The sequence below is a fragment of the Sitophilus oryzae genome, unplaced genomic scaffold (genome assembly GCF_002938485.1).
Source record: "Sitophilus oryzae breed Bouriz unplaced genomic scaffold, Soryzae_2.0 scaffold_1275_pilon_pilon, whole genome shotgun sequence".
NCBI lineage: Eukaryota > Metazoa > Arthropoda > Insecta > Coleoptera > Curculionidae > Sitophilus > Sitophilus oryzae.
The window spans coordinates 277869-294103 of NW_022145921.1; the positions used below are offsets into that span (position 1 = coordinate 277869).

The 16235-nt window shown below is 31.6% G+C and overlaps 1 protein-coding gene across 1 annotated transcript in view; it reads left to right on the forward strand.

The window, feature by feature from the left end:
- Positions 1-16235, forward strand: part of LOC115874409 (piezo-type mechanosensitive ion channel component-like) — a 160363-nt gene that overhangs the window by 69555 nt on the left and 74573 nt on the right. Inside the window, exons 16-19 of the mRNA XM_030889573.1 lie at positions 3953-4154; positions 5237-5510; positions 11813-11998; positions 13248-13361. Of these exons, the coding sequence (XP_030745433.1) occupies positions 3953-4154; positions 5237-5510; positions 11813-11998; positions 13248-13361 (776 nt within the window). The remainder of the gene's footprint in view (positions 1-3952; positions 4155-5236; positions 5511-11812; positions 11999-13247; positions 13362-16235) is intronic.

A 16235-nucleotide genomic window follows, 5' to 3' on the forward strand; every position in this document is an offset into this window, starting at 1 on the left:
CCGAAACATCGAGTTGTATTCAAAAGATTATACAACGAAATAAAGTATATATATTTGTACATATTACAGTTGAGGGTTGGAACCTTTGGTGTTACACAGCTAAATAAAACACTAAATCACCACAATACACCAAAACACTTTTACTGGAAGCGTGTTTCGCTAACCATGTTAGCATTATAAACTGACAGTTTATAGCAGCTTATATCTGCTGATGATGCTAACATGGTTAGCGAAACGCGCGTCTAGTGTAAAAGTAAAATTTAGTGTTTTAAAGTACACACATTTAAACATTTTTTTGCCATTTTGTAATAAGAATTGACGGGATATTTTGTGGAACTGGCAGAAATGACTTCTGAATTAATAGTTCAAAAAATGACAATATGGCCACCAAGCGATAATCACTTAAATGATTATCACTTATTAATCACAAGGGCGTAGATATGGGGTGTAGAGGGGATAATTCCCCCCCCCCCATAGCCGCTTAAAAAATTAATAAAGTTTCTATTTTGTTAGGTAAACTAAATGTTGTTAGGTAAACTAAACTACTGTTTGGTATAAACAATTTAAATTTTATTAAAGAATCACCATGTTACCTATTTTCTATAAATTATTTACCAAAATTTTAGCTACTCAGGATTTGAAGTAGTTTATATCTACAAAAAAAATCAGGCTAGTTCGAATTACTTTGAGTTAAAAGACTCAAGTCTTAAAAAGATTTACGTCTTATTATAAAGGACTTAAGTCAGATTTTTATATATTTTTATGATAAATTTTTAACAGCAGTACTCCTTTTTAAACTGTTCGCGGCAGCCAAGTAACAGAATAAAAAAACAATGCTCAATACCACTAGCAAATAAAACTTTTGTAGTTTTTCAGAACTGGTTTTGATTATTTGTCGCGTTAAGCTTTATTTTCATGCATCCGTTGTCCGACGATACGTTGATACGATATTAATTTTATTGGTTGAATTTAAAGACTTTGATTGGTTAGAAAATTACGCAGTTTTTAAATTTATTGCATTTTCATGCCTCCATTTATCGGATATACGTTGATGTCATTTTATATTTTCGTTTCCATAACGATATTGCTATTTTACTTATATTTTTATTAAGGTTAGATTAAATTTGTCAAAAAAGTATCGAAACGTCCGTTATCGTATGAACGGGTCCGATGACGGGCTGAAGTAAAATATTTGCGGAATAAAAGTGGCGCGAAAACGCTATGACCAATCAGAGCACCGTCGGACCATCGCACAGTGCTTCGTCCCATGGACAAAAATCAAAAAATAAGTTAAAATTTACTAATATCTGAATATATAATTTTATACTTATTGCAATGTTCAACCATCCTGTATATTATTTTTCATAAACAGCGTTTTTGTTAGCAAATATTTTCACTAAAAATAAATTTTGCGATCATTATCTCATCAGTGAAAAGAATAACATTCATAGTAGTTCTGTATATTATGGAGTAAACGGGTACGTACTTAATTGAAAGCCACTATGGATATTGTTAGGAACAAGGTATGTACTTTAAATTTATTTCTAAACAAGTTCGTGATTGTTTAGTTTTTATTTATTTTTTAAGATGATTCTTAAATGGGTATAAAAATTTTACGTTTACAAACTTCAAAAAGGCATTTAAAAAAAAACACATCAAAACATATCGTATTTATTGAATATTTTTGTTGCCATATTCATACACTTTTAATTTTTGTATAGTTCATCTGCGTCTGCTTGCGACGAACTTTATTTTATAGTACTTTTCAGATGGAGTAAAATTGATAAGCAATGCCGATCTGGCTAATACTTGGCTTGATCATAAGGACAAGAACTCAAAATTATTTGTATTTCAAAAAATATGTTCTTATTAGATATTGATGAACCTTCCAGTCAAATGAGACACCACTTGTGCCTGAAAAAAGTCCACTATGTTGGAGCGATACGTCGCATAAAAAAGTGTCCATCTTTCAATTTATTATAAAATCTCATACCCAAGAAAAGGAAAAAAATAATATGGATATGGTCTATTAAAGAGGTAACTATTAACATCCGAACCCCTCATACCGACAAAATGAACAGTAACAACGCGAAAAAGTTACATATTAGAAAATGATGTACAGAAATATCTTATATGTGAGGATACTTCATCTACCTGTGATTTGGATACTATAAATTTGGAAGATTCTGTCAGCAGTGATTCTCCTGAATCAGAGTAGTTACGATCTATGCATTTTGTTGTCTAAAAGTAAATTTATAGTATCTTAAGTTTTTTTTTAATTAAATATAACATTAATGTTTCTTTTTCATTAAAGAAAAACATTTTTATCTTATATTAGGCTTATATTGTAGGAATCATGTTCTAATGTTATTTCAATTCTTTTTTATCACAGGAATTTATTTAATACTTACACCGTTTTCATACTATAACTTATTATTTGCTTAGATGGAACACAGCTCCAACATTATTATTATTTATAAGATTTTTTTTTCATAAACGTGGGACTAAGAACATCATCATTTAGTACAATGAGAGTACTCATCATTTGTGTCAAATAAACCTAGTTTGAATAAATTGCTTACAATAAAAGAGAAGTTTTGGATTTTTGTCCTCTAGAGCCATATGTTCGAAGCACTGTGCATCGTATCAACGTATAATAAGAGATCGGCTGCCGACGGGTCTCAATAAACTATCTTTCTCGCGCTTATAGATACTCATAAGACTTTCTTATCGCGCTCATTTAAAATCTTTATTCGCGTCTGGCAAGTATTAAATCCCATCGAATTCGTCTGGCAATTAACACATATTTTTTAATATCATCTAATAAACACGCTGTAAAAATTTTAGAATGCCTAAAGTATGTTTTCTCGGTATAATAATTAAACATATTTGGAATGGTCTGGTTACACTTTAAACCCGAAAAAAAAGTCTGGCACACTTATTTCTAGGTTAAATAGATGCTAAAATTTAAGAATAAATAAATTTCAAGTTGCCTAAAGAATGTTTTTTGGATTTATTTTTTTGCAAATGTTATGGGTTGCGCAGTAGCGAAATACCCCCAACCCCCCAGCCAGACTTAGGATTGTGGGTTCACAAGTTATTAAACTTTATTTTTTTTGCTATTCTTACTTGCCTAAAATATGTTCTCTAAATATGTCGCCAGCTCTTCGGCTAGAGCGGATGCATGAAAGTCAAGCTCGCGTGCTTAGTGAATCTGTTGTCTTCCAAGTGAATCTACGACTCCGTTTGTAGCCCGAAAGACGAACAAAAGGAATTTATCTGGAATATATTGAAAAGTACCTTAAAATCCTCCATTCCTTAGCTTATGCAATCGACATGTATTCAATGATATCTAAACTGTAATGGTAATAAGTACTACAAAATCGGTTAAATTTTATAAAAAACATATTTTTGCGTTTGTAGTTTTTCTGAAAATTAACCGTTTTATTTTATGTGGTTTTAGTCTCATCTGTACCAACAAAAAATTAACAGTATGATACTAGTAAGAAAAATTCTAATTGGTAATACAAGAAAATTAATATTAACATTTAAAAAAGGTACTTAAATTGAATTCTGTTTATCCTGACTTGAGGGTAATTATATTGATTTAAGTCATTTTACTGACTTAACTTGCAGATCATCATGATTTAAGTCAAAAATATAGACTTATCAGTCATAAAAACGACTTAAATAACGTTATATCGATTAAAGTCTTTACAAAAATGACTTGACTTAAAATAAAATTATTCAAGTCAAAGACTTAAGGCCCTTAAGGCTTAAATCATTTGAATTTTATGTTGAATTTGACTTAAAACTGAAATCTCTTTGATTTTAGAAATGACTTAAGACTTAAGTCTTTTTAAAACTGACTTGTTGCAGCTCTGGTGTCAATTGATCAAAAATATAATTATTTTAGTGTTTAATAACAGGAAACATTTTTACTACATTTCAGATTACTGCTGTATTTGCCGCAATAGTACTGTTTATTAGGATGGACGTTTATTCAATTTTAAGTTCCCTTACTTTAATCGCAATGCTTATGCTTAAGAGAAAATGGATTAAAAATATTTGGTTCTTGGTAATATCCGTGTTGGCTTTTCAGGTACCTCTTCATTACTTGATGCATATAGGGTTCTATCCTGCATTCTATGATTGTAAGTATTATTTTATTTTGATACAAGTGATAAAAATATACCACTTGCCCAATAGTAAGCTGTAGCAAATAACTTGTTGAAACCATACATTGTGGAATCTTTCTCCCAATAACTCACGAATTCTAGGCACAATCTGCTGCTGTAACAAATCCAAATATTTTGCAACAGTTAAATGACCCTCTATAAAAATTGGACCAATCATATGCTCCCCTACAAAACCACCCCAAACATTTAGCTTTTGAGGATATTGCTTGCGTACCTCAAAATATCTGTGCAAATTTTCCCGAGACTAATATCGCACTTGTGTAGGGTTATGACGACGCAATAAATGAAAACTTGATTCGTCGGTGAAAACTATACGCCGAATAAAGTTTTCATCTAAATTGGCCTTTTCCATTACAGATTCACAAAACGCCATACGCCGAAATTGGTCTTCATGGAAAATTTCCTGAGTTTTGCGCACTTTATACGATGGGTATCCATTCTTTTAAAGGACTTTTTTAACCGTGCTAGGTGAAGAATCTGTTACCTCAACAATTTGATTACTTGAAAACGTGGTATTTTGATCCGCGGTAACACTAATGAACACTTGCTTTAACTACTGTTCTTCATTAATCAACACATCAGGCTTTTTGTGTTTTTGTGGGGACACGCACCCATGTGTTTCAAAATTATTAATAACTCTTGTTATTGTAGGTAAAGATGGAATTGGCCTGTTTACAAAAGTTTGTGGAAAAATTGTTTGTATATCCCGATAAGACCTATTTTGGAAATACCATTTTACAATTTGAATTTTCTCACGAACTTCGTAGCCATCCATTATTTTACTTAAAAAATAAATTTTACACGAGAGCTGTCGCGAGAATCTATGAATTCGTTTTGGCTATTAAAACACGAATCAATACAAATTCAGAAACATTCTTATCACATATCTACCTATTTTTATTTTATCGCATTTTTTCGCTTTCTTTTTATCCGGCGGACGGGTATACGCTAATTCGTCCGGTTTTGCCTATGTTACTACTACGGTGGTCCGGTCTGTATATGTATTTTTATTCAACTTTTGTTAATTTTTCTGAAAGATACTATGTCGAGTTACTGGACCGTGACCGACACTAGGATGAGACTGCAACAATTTTTTTATCTAATGAACATGGTGCACCCACCTACCTACGAGAAGCTATATTACGACTTCGTATTGTTGCTGTTAGTGGCCAGACAATGGAGAACTTTCAAAGCGGAAAAAAGACATGCCGACAACAGAGAGTTCCCTGGAGGAAGTAACGAAGAAGTTTATCATTTAATAGACGATCCAACTGTTGTCAATCCTGTACCAGATTATATCAATATAACGAGGTATACATTATTTTCGATCTACACTCACAGATACAAAAAAAAACGCAACGGAGAAATTTTTGGTCAAACTTAAATTGTTATAGTTTTGTTATTTTTAGCCCCATTTTCATGAATTTTTTTGCAAGCTGTATATACACTATCGGACAAAAGTAGAGCAACAAAGTTCATTTTTATTCATGTTTGAATAAAAAAAAATATTAGGTTGTGATTTTCAACTATGTTTACTAACACACTATCCTTACACTATTACTATAGTACTATAGTACTAGTACTATTTTGGTCTACTTTTAATCAGTTTAAAAATGGTAAATAATATTGATTATAAAAATTGATAAGAATGGGGGCGACAAAAGTAGAGCAACAAATTGTATTCAACAAATTTTATTGTGTCTTATTTCAACAAAAAATATTTAACACATTTAAGAACAATAATAATTGAAAGTCATACATTAGTAATTGATAGAATATCCATTATTATTAATAACTTGCTGACAACGGCGCGGCATTGAAGCAATCAACTTCTGAATGATATTTTCGGGAAGATTTGTCCAAACTTCATTAATTTTATCTATCAAGGATTGTTTACTTGGAAACATTTGGGTACGAATACGACGTTCTACCGTATGATCGAAAAAAAACGGCGTTCAGTTGGCTTGGAAATGACGATCGATGACATTTACCATATAATTTTACATATAAAATGACAGCGATCTTCATTTCATAGCCATCGTTGACGCCGTTTTTATTCGATCATACGGTACTTCTTCCCAGAGATTTTCGATGGGGTTAAGGTCTGGGGATTGTGCTGGCCATTGCAAAACTCGAACGTCATTTTCCCTAAACCACTGTTGAACAACTTGTGAAGAGTGTTTTGGATCGTTGTCCTGTTGGAAAATAAAGCGCAATGGCATTTCTCATTCTACATAAGGAAGCATGACATTCTGCATGATATCCCTATAAACAAATCGGTCCATCGTGTCATTAATAAAATGTATATGGCCTATCCCATTCCATGAGAAACAACCCCATAAAAATACACTGCCTTTACCGTGTTTAATTGTAGGTGTTACGTATTTAGGATTAAACCTTGTATTGATTGGTCGCCTCACACGTCTCATTCCATCAGAACTGAATATTTTGTAACGCGTTTCATCACTGAACAAAACTTTTTTCCAGTCATTGACGGTCCAGTTTAAATGCCGACATGCGAATGCCAACCTTGCTGCTCTATTTCTTTCCGAAACTAACGACTTTTTGGCTGGACGTCTACTAAATAACTTTGCATCTTCTAATCTTCTTTGTACTGTTCGTATACCAACCGTAATTTCTGGAATTTCGGCAATAATTCTAGGTGCGGACTTCCAAGGATCATTTTGAGCAATTCTTTTGCAATTCTAATGTCTCTGTCGGTCATTACTTTTGTTTTCTTTGTCCTTCCCGATTTTGGCAACTTTTCTAAGTGTCCCCTGTTATTATACGATGAAATTATTTTAGATACACTGTTCCGGGGTAACACAAACTGTCTTGAAATATCGGCTTGTTTGTTATCTTCCATGAATGCATTCACAACTCTTTGCTTCAAGTCTTTTGAAATTGGAATTCCTCTTGGCATTACTAATCCAGCATAGAAATGTTTAAAAATACATAAAATAAACCACGCAGAATTATTTTGGGCTTTACTTTTGCTAAAACCCTTCTTTGGAATAAATTATTTGAATGTTGCTCTACTTTTGACGCGTTACTATTAAGCATTTAAAACTAAATGTCAAAATAAATTCATTTGTTTTGTTAGTAAAAATTATTGTTGTCGTGGATACTCATAGCCTACTTTGTAGTTTTTAAATTTATTGTATTTGTATACATTATCATGCATGTATAATTAAAAAATCGCGATTTGCAAATATTTCTTGAAGTGTTGCTCTACTTTTGTCCGATAGTGTAATTATGTCAACTTTAGTTCGTAAACTAAGTTTTTATATAAACTTTGATGTTTAGCATATTATACAGGGTTAATCGAGGGTTTGCTTTTTACTTTAAATTTAAAACACCCTCTGCAATAATTTGGTGTGTAAATTTTTCTAAAATATAATTTTACGATCAGAACCATCTCTCTTGAGCATATTATTTTTTTGGATCATGTCAATATATGCCTTGGTTAATTTGTAAGAGTGAAATGAATTTGCCACCAACTATTTACAATTTTTTCAATTAGCATTCCTTTTTGAAGTTATTTTTTTTAAATAACGGTTTTGGTGATTATAAACTGCCCATTATGTTCGACGTTTGGGAAATGCTTGGCATGAGGTTTGGAGTTATAGCAGCCAAGGGAGGCAATTGCAAAGCCTATTGTATTAGAGTATCTTTTACATTTTTTTTCTATTTGTATACTTGAGTATTACTTGAGTTTTCTGTAATATCGTTAGTTCTGTTGTCGCAATGAATGTTTATTAAAACCAGAAGTCTATTGTTAGTCTATAACGTTTTTTTTTAATTTAGTATAAAGTATTCAATGCACCGTAATATGACGTTAGGACAAGGGTCACCAAAACCATCTCGTCATATTAAAAAATTACATCAAAAAGTAGTGTTAATTGAAAAAATTGAAAATTGATCGTGATGAGTACCTAATAAACCATATACAAAAGTGCCAAATGTTAAGATATATCATCTATCGAATGAAGTAAAAAAAATCGAGGGTGTCATTTAAAAATCAACAGTTGTAGGCATTTCCGGTGAAAGAGAAATGGCCAAAAACAATTGAATATGTCAATCAATCCTGATTTATGTCATATACTAATATATCAAATCTCGTTTATTTGAAAATGAGATCTGGTATCGGCTGGGGATCGTCTGAAAAAATAAAAAGTTATAAGGGTGCGCCACTTTCGTGACGCACCAGGTATACCCTAATTTTGTATTTAGGTATTAGTATTTTAATAAAACACGCTTTTAGATGTATCAAAAAACTTTTAATAAGAGTAACTTTAACTCTACATATACCTTTCGGCTTGTTAGGCCTTTTTCAAGAGTTTTTTAAGAACTAATTGTCTAACTACACTGTAACTATATATATATTTGCTATGGGGGTGGGTTCAGAGAGTTTCCAATATGGGTAATAAAAAATGTGTTTAGAAATCCTTGTTGGTCGTTAACATTATTTTCGTTTTTAACAGATTTTAGTATTTTTAACTGTTCAATGTAATTTAAGCGTCTACCTTTTGTTTCTCTGTATAGTAACTTAATTGAGTTTTCATTAATTTTGTGATTATTTACTATACAATGAGTTGCAAGACCAGAACTATGCTGGAGATTATTAATAGACTTTACATGTTCTTTAATCCTTATATCTAAATTTCTACCTGTTTGGCCTATGTACACGGCATCACAATCATTGCAATCCACCCTATATACACCCGACTTATTTTTGACTTAAAATTTGACCTAAATTTCTTTTATTTACGTTAATAGTTTTACATCCTATTTTATAGCGATTATTTGATATTTTGTTAGTTAAATTAGGTATGTAGTTTAAAAGTCGATAATTGTTATTGTCTTTAGAATTAGCGGAATAAAAATTTTTCATTAATATCTTCTTTTGTTTTTTCTTTAGCATATTATCAATAAGGGAACACTTATATCCATTGTTGATGGCGATTTGTTTAATAATATTTAACTCTTTTTTAAAATTCTCTGGGCTCAGTGGAAACATTACTAATCTATGAATTAAACTATGAAAGGGTGACATTTTGATTTGCCAGGATTGGTGTGATTGACTATGTATTACAGTGTCTGTGGTAGTGGGTTTTCTGTAAATATCAAATTGTAATCTATTAGACTGTTTTATAATTGTAACATCAAGAAAATTGATGGTATTAATTCCCCTTTTCAATAGTAAATTGTATTCTCGGGTTAATTGAATTTAATTCGTTTCTTTCGATGTCAAAAGCCTGTTCACTTCTATCCCAACCCATGAATTATCTTCTATTATTTATGAACTAATTGATAAATCTAATCTTAATATAATAGTAAAATCAGATTTAATAACAATAATTGAAACTTGTTTAGAACAAAACTATTTTCAGTATAACAATGAAATATTTAAACAGAAAGATGGGTTACCTTTGGGTTCCCCAATTTCACCGTTATTCGCAGAAATATTTATGGCAGATTTTGAAAAGAAGCTATTTAAAAACAAGAGTAGTTTAATATCAAAAATAAATGATTGGGCAAGATATGTATAGTAAACGCCACGAATGTTTGGGAGTGATTCATCGCTTGATGAAGTTAGAATCGACACGCGCGCTATCATTTTTACATTAAAAACGCAAATTTTTACCGGAGACGTAGTTTTTAAAGGCCCGATCTAATCATCTGCCTGCGCTCCTCCTGCTTATTCTAAAATGTTAGTGTGATTGACAAAGACGATACCATATCGCGTTTCTTTGATTGATTCGTTTTTGTGCGTCAGTCCATTGGTGTGCTTGCAGTGCGACCAGGGCATTCCAGTTTATATTTATAACCAAAAATATATGTTTTGACAAGACTTTGACAGTTAAAACAACAAATTACAACAGATTATATATTGATTATTATATGACTTGAAACACCACGGCACTATATATATATATATATATATATATATATATATATATATATATATATATTATATATATATATATATATATATATATATATATATATATATATATATATATATATATATATATATATATATATATATATATATATATATATATATATATATATATATATATATATATATATATATATATATATATATATATATATATATATATATATATATATATATATATATATATATATATATATATATATATTATATATATATATATATATATATATATATATATATATATATATATATATATATATATATATATATATATATATATATATGAAATGAACAAAATTCTTACAGCTTTAGTGTATATTAATAAATAATATTTTCTTGCCTTTAGCTGTGTATTTTTCTAATTTCGAAAAATCGAAAGTAGAAAAAATTAAAAAAATAAAAGTAAAAAGAAAATTGTTTTGCTTGTCGTAAAGGGGGAACCAAGCTCCACTCCCACAACCGGTTTCTGGGCCTACCCTTCATCAGGTGGGCTGTCCAGGGGCTGGTTCTCACCGATACGGCAAAAGCAAACTTCTTCTATATCTACAGATGATGTCGTAAAGTGTCGGTGAGATATTAGTGCATCTCCCGTCAAAAGATGGTAAAGAGCGTTTTCGGCCCGCTCAAATATATGAAATGAACAAAATTCTTACAGCTTTAGTGTATATTATTAAATAATATTTTCTTGCCTTTAGCTGTGTATTTTTTCTAATTTCGAAAAATCGAAAGTAGAGAAAAAATTAAAAAAAAAATAAAAAGTAAAAAGAAAATTGTTTTGCTTGTCGTAAAGGGGGGAACCAAGCTCCACTCCCACAACCCGTTTCTGGGCCTACCCTTCATCAGGTGGGCTGTCCAGGGGCTGGTTCTCACCGATACGGCAAGCAAAACTTCTTCTATATCTGCAGACGATGTCGTAAAGTGTCGGTGAGATATTAGTGCATCTCCCGTCAAAAGATGGTAAAGAGCGTTTTTCGGCCCGCTCAAATATATGAAATGAACAAAATTCTTACAGCTTTAGTGTATATTATTAAATAATATTTTCTTGCCTTTAGCTGTGTATTTTTTCTAATTTCGAAAAATCGAAAGTAGAGAAAAAATTAAAAAAAAAATAAAAAGTAAAAAGAAAATTGTTTTGCTTGTCGTAAAGGGGGGAACCAAGCTCCACTCCCACAACCGGTTTCTGGGCCTACCCTTCATCAGGTGGGCTGTCAGGGGGCTGGTTCTCACCGATACGGCAAGCAAAACTTCTTCTATCTACAGATGATGTCGTAAAGTGTCGGTGAGATATTAGTGCATCTCCCGTCAAAAGATGGTAAAGAGCGTTTTTCGGCCCGCTCAAATATATGAAATGAACAAAATTCTTACATATATATATATATATATATATATATATATATATATATATATATATATATATATATATATATATATATATATATATATATATATATCGATAAATATATATACAACTCGCTATATCAATATATATATATATAGTCGATAAAGACTTGAAACAACTCACTTGATCAATTGACATAATTTATCGAGTTTAGAAAGTCATAATGTCATATTGCATTCATGCGAATTGAATTCAAGTGACTTGATCAATTCACTTGACTCGTGTAAACGCGCCTTAATTTTTTTTCAGAAATGCAGGGGATGTCTACAAATACGTTATTTTTACGGGTTGGTTCTACCTGTCGCTGCTGTTTACGTTTTTGGCCGGCACAATGCGGCCTACAATCTACTCCTTTGGCTACATCTTGTTCGCTTTTTTGCTGGCGTGGGAAGGACAGGACTTCTTCCTTAGAGAACCGAAAAGCATTATTTTTAGGTAGGTAAAACTAAATCCCAAAAACAGAACATATGAAAAAATGTCAATTCCTCGCAACGCAGTTCTCCCAGTACAAACAGTAATTGTAGAATCTCAAATAAAACTAAAACAGTTATTTTAGTTAAACCTTAGTTTAGTACGGGGTTTTCCTATATTTTCCCTTTATTTTAAATCAATATGAACCGTCCTAGAACTTTACAACGCACGATGCAGATGAAAAAATTGCTGCATATGTATTTCCTTGCGTATCAGGCGTATCACAAGTTCTGTGAGGATTCAGAAAGGATTCTGAAAAAAAAACGAAGTAACCTAACGTTCAGCGATCGTTCAACGCATATAATTATAAACTATAGTTCGTATCATATAAACTTTTAGTCACGTGATTAAGCTTGTCCGGCACAGCGTTGCCCTCTTTTACATATTTTCTTTTAATCAAAATATTTTAGGAATAAAAAATAAATTAATTATAAATATATTATTATTTACATCAACAAAACTCACCTCCTAAACAGCACTTAAGGGACATAAATGGCCATTTCTACCGCTTTCCCGTTCAAAATATTCTAATGAAGTCGCGATGAATCTTTTACGGCTATTAAGCTGTCTTGTACACTTCGCATTTAAAGAGGTTCTAGTAATTTTTTAGGCTTAAAGTATCACAACACAATTTATTTAAACCAAAAACTCGTAATACAAAACTAAAGTGTCAAAACGAATGACAATGTCAGAATATAAATAAATAAATGTTGCAACTTGACATTTCCTACAGCAGAGCTATAACCTGTGTCCCCAGCGGGAAATTTAAATTCCAGTTAGGCAGCCTGGTGCCGAATATGTCCATGATTGGCAACAATGAATTTAAAAATCGCGTCGTCGATTACGTAACTAAAAGTTTCCTATTCGCCGCCTTAAAACCCACACTCGTTATGCATTGATGCGGTTTGTCAATGCGTCCATTTGATGAGCCAATGCGTCGAAAAGATGAATTTTGCGGCACCGGCGGTTCGGTTTTTGGGCTAACCATAAAAAAAATATCACGAACACAATAGACCAATTTCCAAACGAACTAACAAATCGCATGGATAAACAGCATCGACGCATCGCATCGCCGAACCGCATCATACTCACTATGCATGTGTATTATTATGTTTGGGTGCATGGACCAATCAAATCAACACAACAGCGCATAGTGCTTTAGCATTTCATATTAATTTGACGAATTCATTAAATATTATTCTACATTTTTCAGATGGAATATGCTTATATTATACAATCTTCTGATCATGCTGTGTAGATCAATAAGTCAGTTATTTGGTTGTGTTTTGATCTATGAAATCAGTGAAGAGTATTGCAGAATATTCAAGTATGTAAGATAATATTAGTTATACAATTTAAGGTGGGTTTACATGCATCCGTTAAGCTTGATTTTCTGCATGATACGATATATTAATTTTATTGCTTGAATTAAAGACTTGGATTGGTTAGAAAATTATGTAGTTTTTAAATTTATTGCATTTGCATGCCTCCGTTCATTGGATCTATGATTTGCTTGTGACTGGTGTAATTTATATTTTCATATCCATAACGATTTCGCTGTTTCACTTATAGTCTAAGAGCTAGCAACGTTTTCGAGAAGAAATTTTAAGAAAGCTGGTTCTTTAATATATTTTTTGCTATGCTCTCCTGAACAGTGTGCGGACCGTCTGGCTGCCGGTAGACGTTGCGTTTATTACTGCGCATCATATCTGTATTCAACATCTGTTCACTACCGCGCATCACAAATTCGCCCTGCATTTCAAGAACTAATGAAGCTAGGACACATATATGTGGCAAATTTAGTTTCATAAAAAAGTAGCAAAGTAATGTGAAAGTCTCATCATTGTATCTCTAGTCATAAACGAGAAATCCCATAAAACACACGAAAATTTGATACGCTGTACAGATGTGATGCGCAGTAGTGAATCGCAGTAGTCTACTGGCAGCCAGACGGCCCGCACTTTTGTCAAGAGAGCATAGCAAAAGATACATTAAAGAATCAGCATTCTTAAAATACTGGTTTTCGCAACGTTACTAGCTCTTGTACTATTATATTTTTATTAAGGTTAGATTAAATTTGTCAAAAAAGTGGCAAAACGTCCGTTATCGTACGAGCTTTCTCCGTTGACGGGCTCGAGTAAAGAGATTACGGAAGAAAAGTGGCGCGAAAACGCTATGACCAATCAGAGCGCCGTCGGACCATCGTATCAACGTATAACGGACGCATGAAAATCAAGCTTCATCCATTGATACTATTATCCGACGGACGGCGCCTTAATTAGTCATATTATTTTTGTCCATTCTTCATCCCAAATTCTTTAACTTCCGTTCGTCAACGGAGAAAGTTAAAATAAACTAAACTTTGTGTACTATAACGGATGTTTTGGCATCTGTAATCTATCAAAATCTTAAATAAGTCACTCATTGATTCCTCATCAAAAAATATGAAAAAAAGTCCCTATAAACATGGGTGCGGAAATGCAAAGTTCTAAAGTTTGTGACACATCTAGAAGTACCTAACCATAGATAAAAGAAAATAATCTTCTATTAAGATAGATATGAAACTTAATAGTAAAATTTTGGGTCAAAGCGCCCCTCCGTGTTCTTAGTAGAGACTACGTTTAACCCAGCGCCTTCGCCTTTTCTGCTGTAAATATTTTTTATGTTTATATTTGATTTCAAAGGATTTAGTTTTAAAGTTACACTGATATATTAGTATATCAGAGTAACTTTAATAAAACATAAGAATATATATATTTTACAATATAAATTTTGACTACAAGGTAGAAAGTAAATCACAATATTTGATAAAACTTATAAGTATACCATTTTTACAGTTAATAAATAATAAAACTATTTCTGACTATGATATTTAAAATTTAGATAGATAGAATATTAAAAAAACATACCGGTATTTGCAGACGCAGGCCCAAATTCAATAAAAACCAAAATTTTTCCTGCGAAAATCAGGTTTTTTTCACAGAAAAGGTATTTTTTGATTTATCAACAATCATTGTCAAGTTGACAATATACAGGGTGTTTTCTAATTAGTCTAAAAAAATTGTTGTGTAATTCCTCATGTGTTCTTAAAACAATTTTTATAAAACCATTGGGTCTAAAGTACTTCCTTTCTGATCTACAGGGTGTTAAAAATTAAAAAAAAATCGATTTTTTGCTTAACATAAATGGTACACCAATGCTTTTTTAAAGAAAATATATTTTTTTCTTGACTGGCCATCCTTTTTCAACAAAATTGATCTTTTGAGTTTTTCTTGTTCATCAAACGGTTGCCGAGAAAAAAATAAATATACTTATTAAGAGCCCGCCTTAAGCCGTTTTCAAACGATTTTTTATTTTTTAGATTAATTAGGAAACACCCTGTATATGTATCACAGGCAACCAAATAAACTAGTAACCTCTAAAAATTATTTTTCCTACCACTAGCGACGTACTGTGTTTTTAGTGAGTACTAAATTGTTTTATCAAAATTTCACCATATAAGTTTCCAGGCAATGTACCTAACTTAGAATTTTGATGGTGTCAGTGAATCAATGTCGAAATTTGACAAGCAATAATTCATAAATTATGAGGTATAATTATTAGATATTTTTGTAATCTCGCTAGCTATAGTATGTCCTCATGTTTAGTGAAAATTTATATATTTGCTTTATCCACAGCGAAGCTACAGGGAGGTCGAAAGTGCCGCTAACTAATACCTTCGAGAAAAGGATGGTATTAGCGATAATATCTATCCGTGCCCCCGATAATAGCTATTGGGAAATTGTGATACACAAGCAAAAAATATGACGTTAATCAAAATTAATAATAACCGTCTATCAAAAAATTAAATCGAAATTATATTACCATAAAAACACCTTTCGATTTTTATATGTTTTTTTTAATTTTCTCTAAAATGGTATGGAAATTTGTAAAAGTATAAACGGAATTAACCATTTTCGAACGAGCGAAATTTTTATGACAAATGCATTTTTCTCAAAATGTCAATAATAAAAATGTTTTTCCTCTGGTAAAGACACTCCGAGGACATACTGTATATGTTAGGGTAATATAGTTTTTGAAAAGTTTTTATACAGGGTGTCCCAGAAATAAGTGCAAGTATTTTAAGGGGTGGTAGATCTCGATAAAAGAAACATATTTTCTCTTTATCGTTTTTTAAATAAGTCCAAAATAACATAGTTAT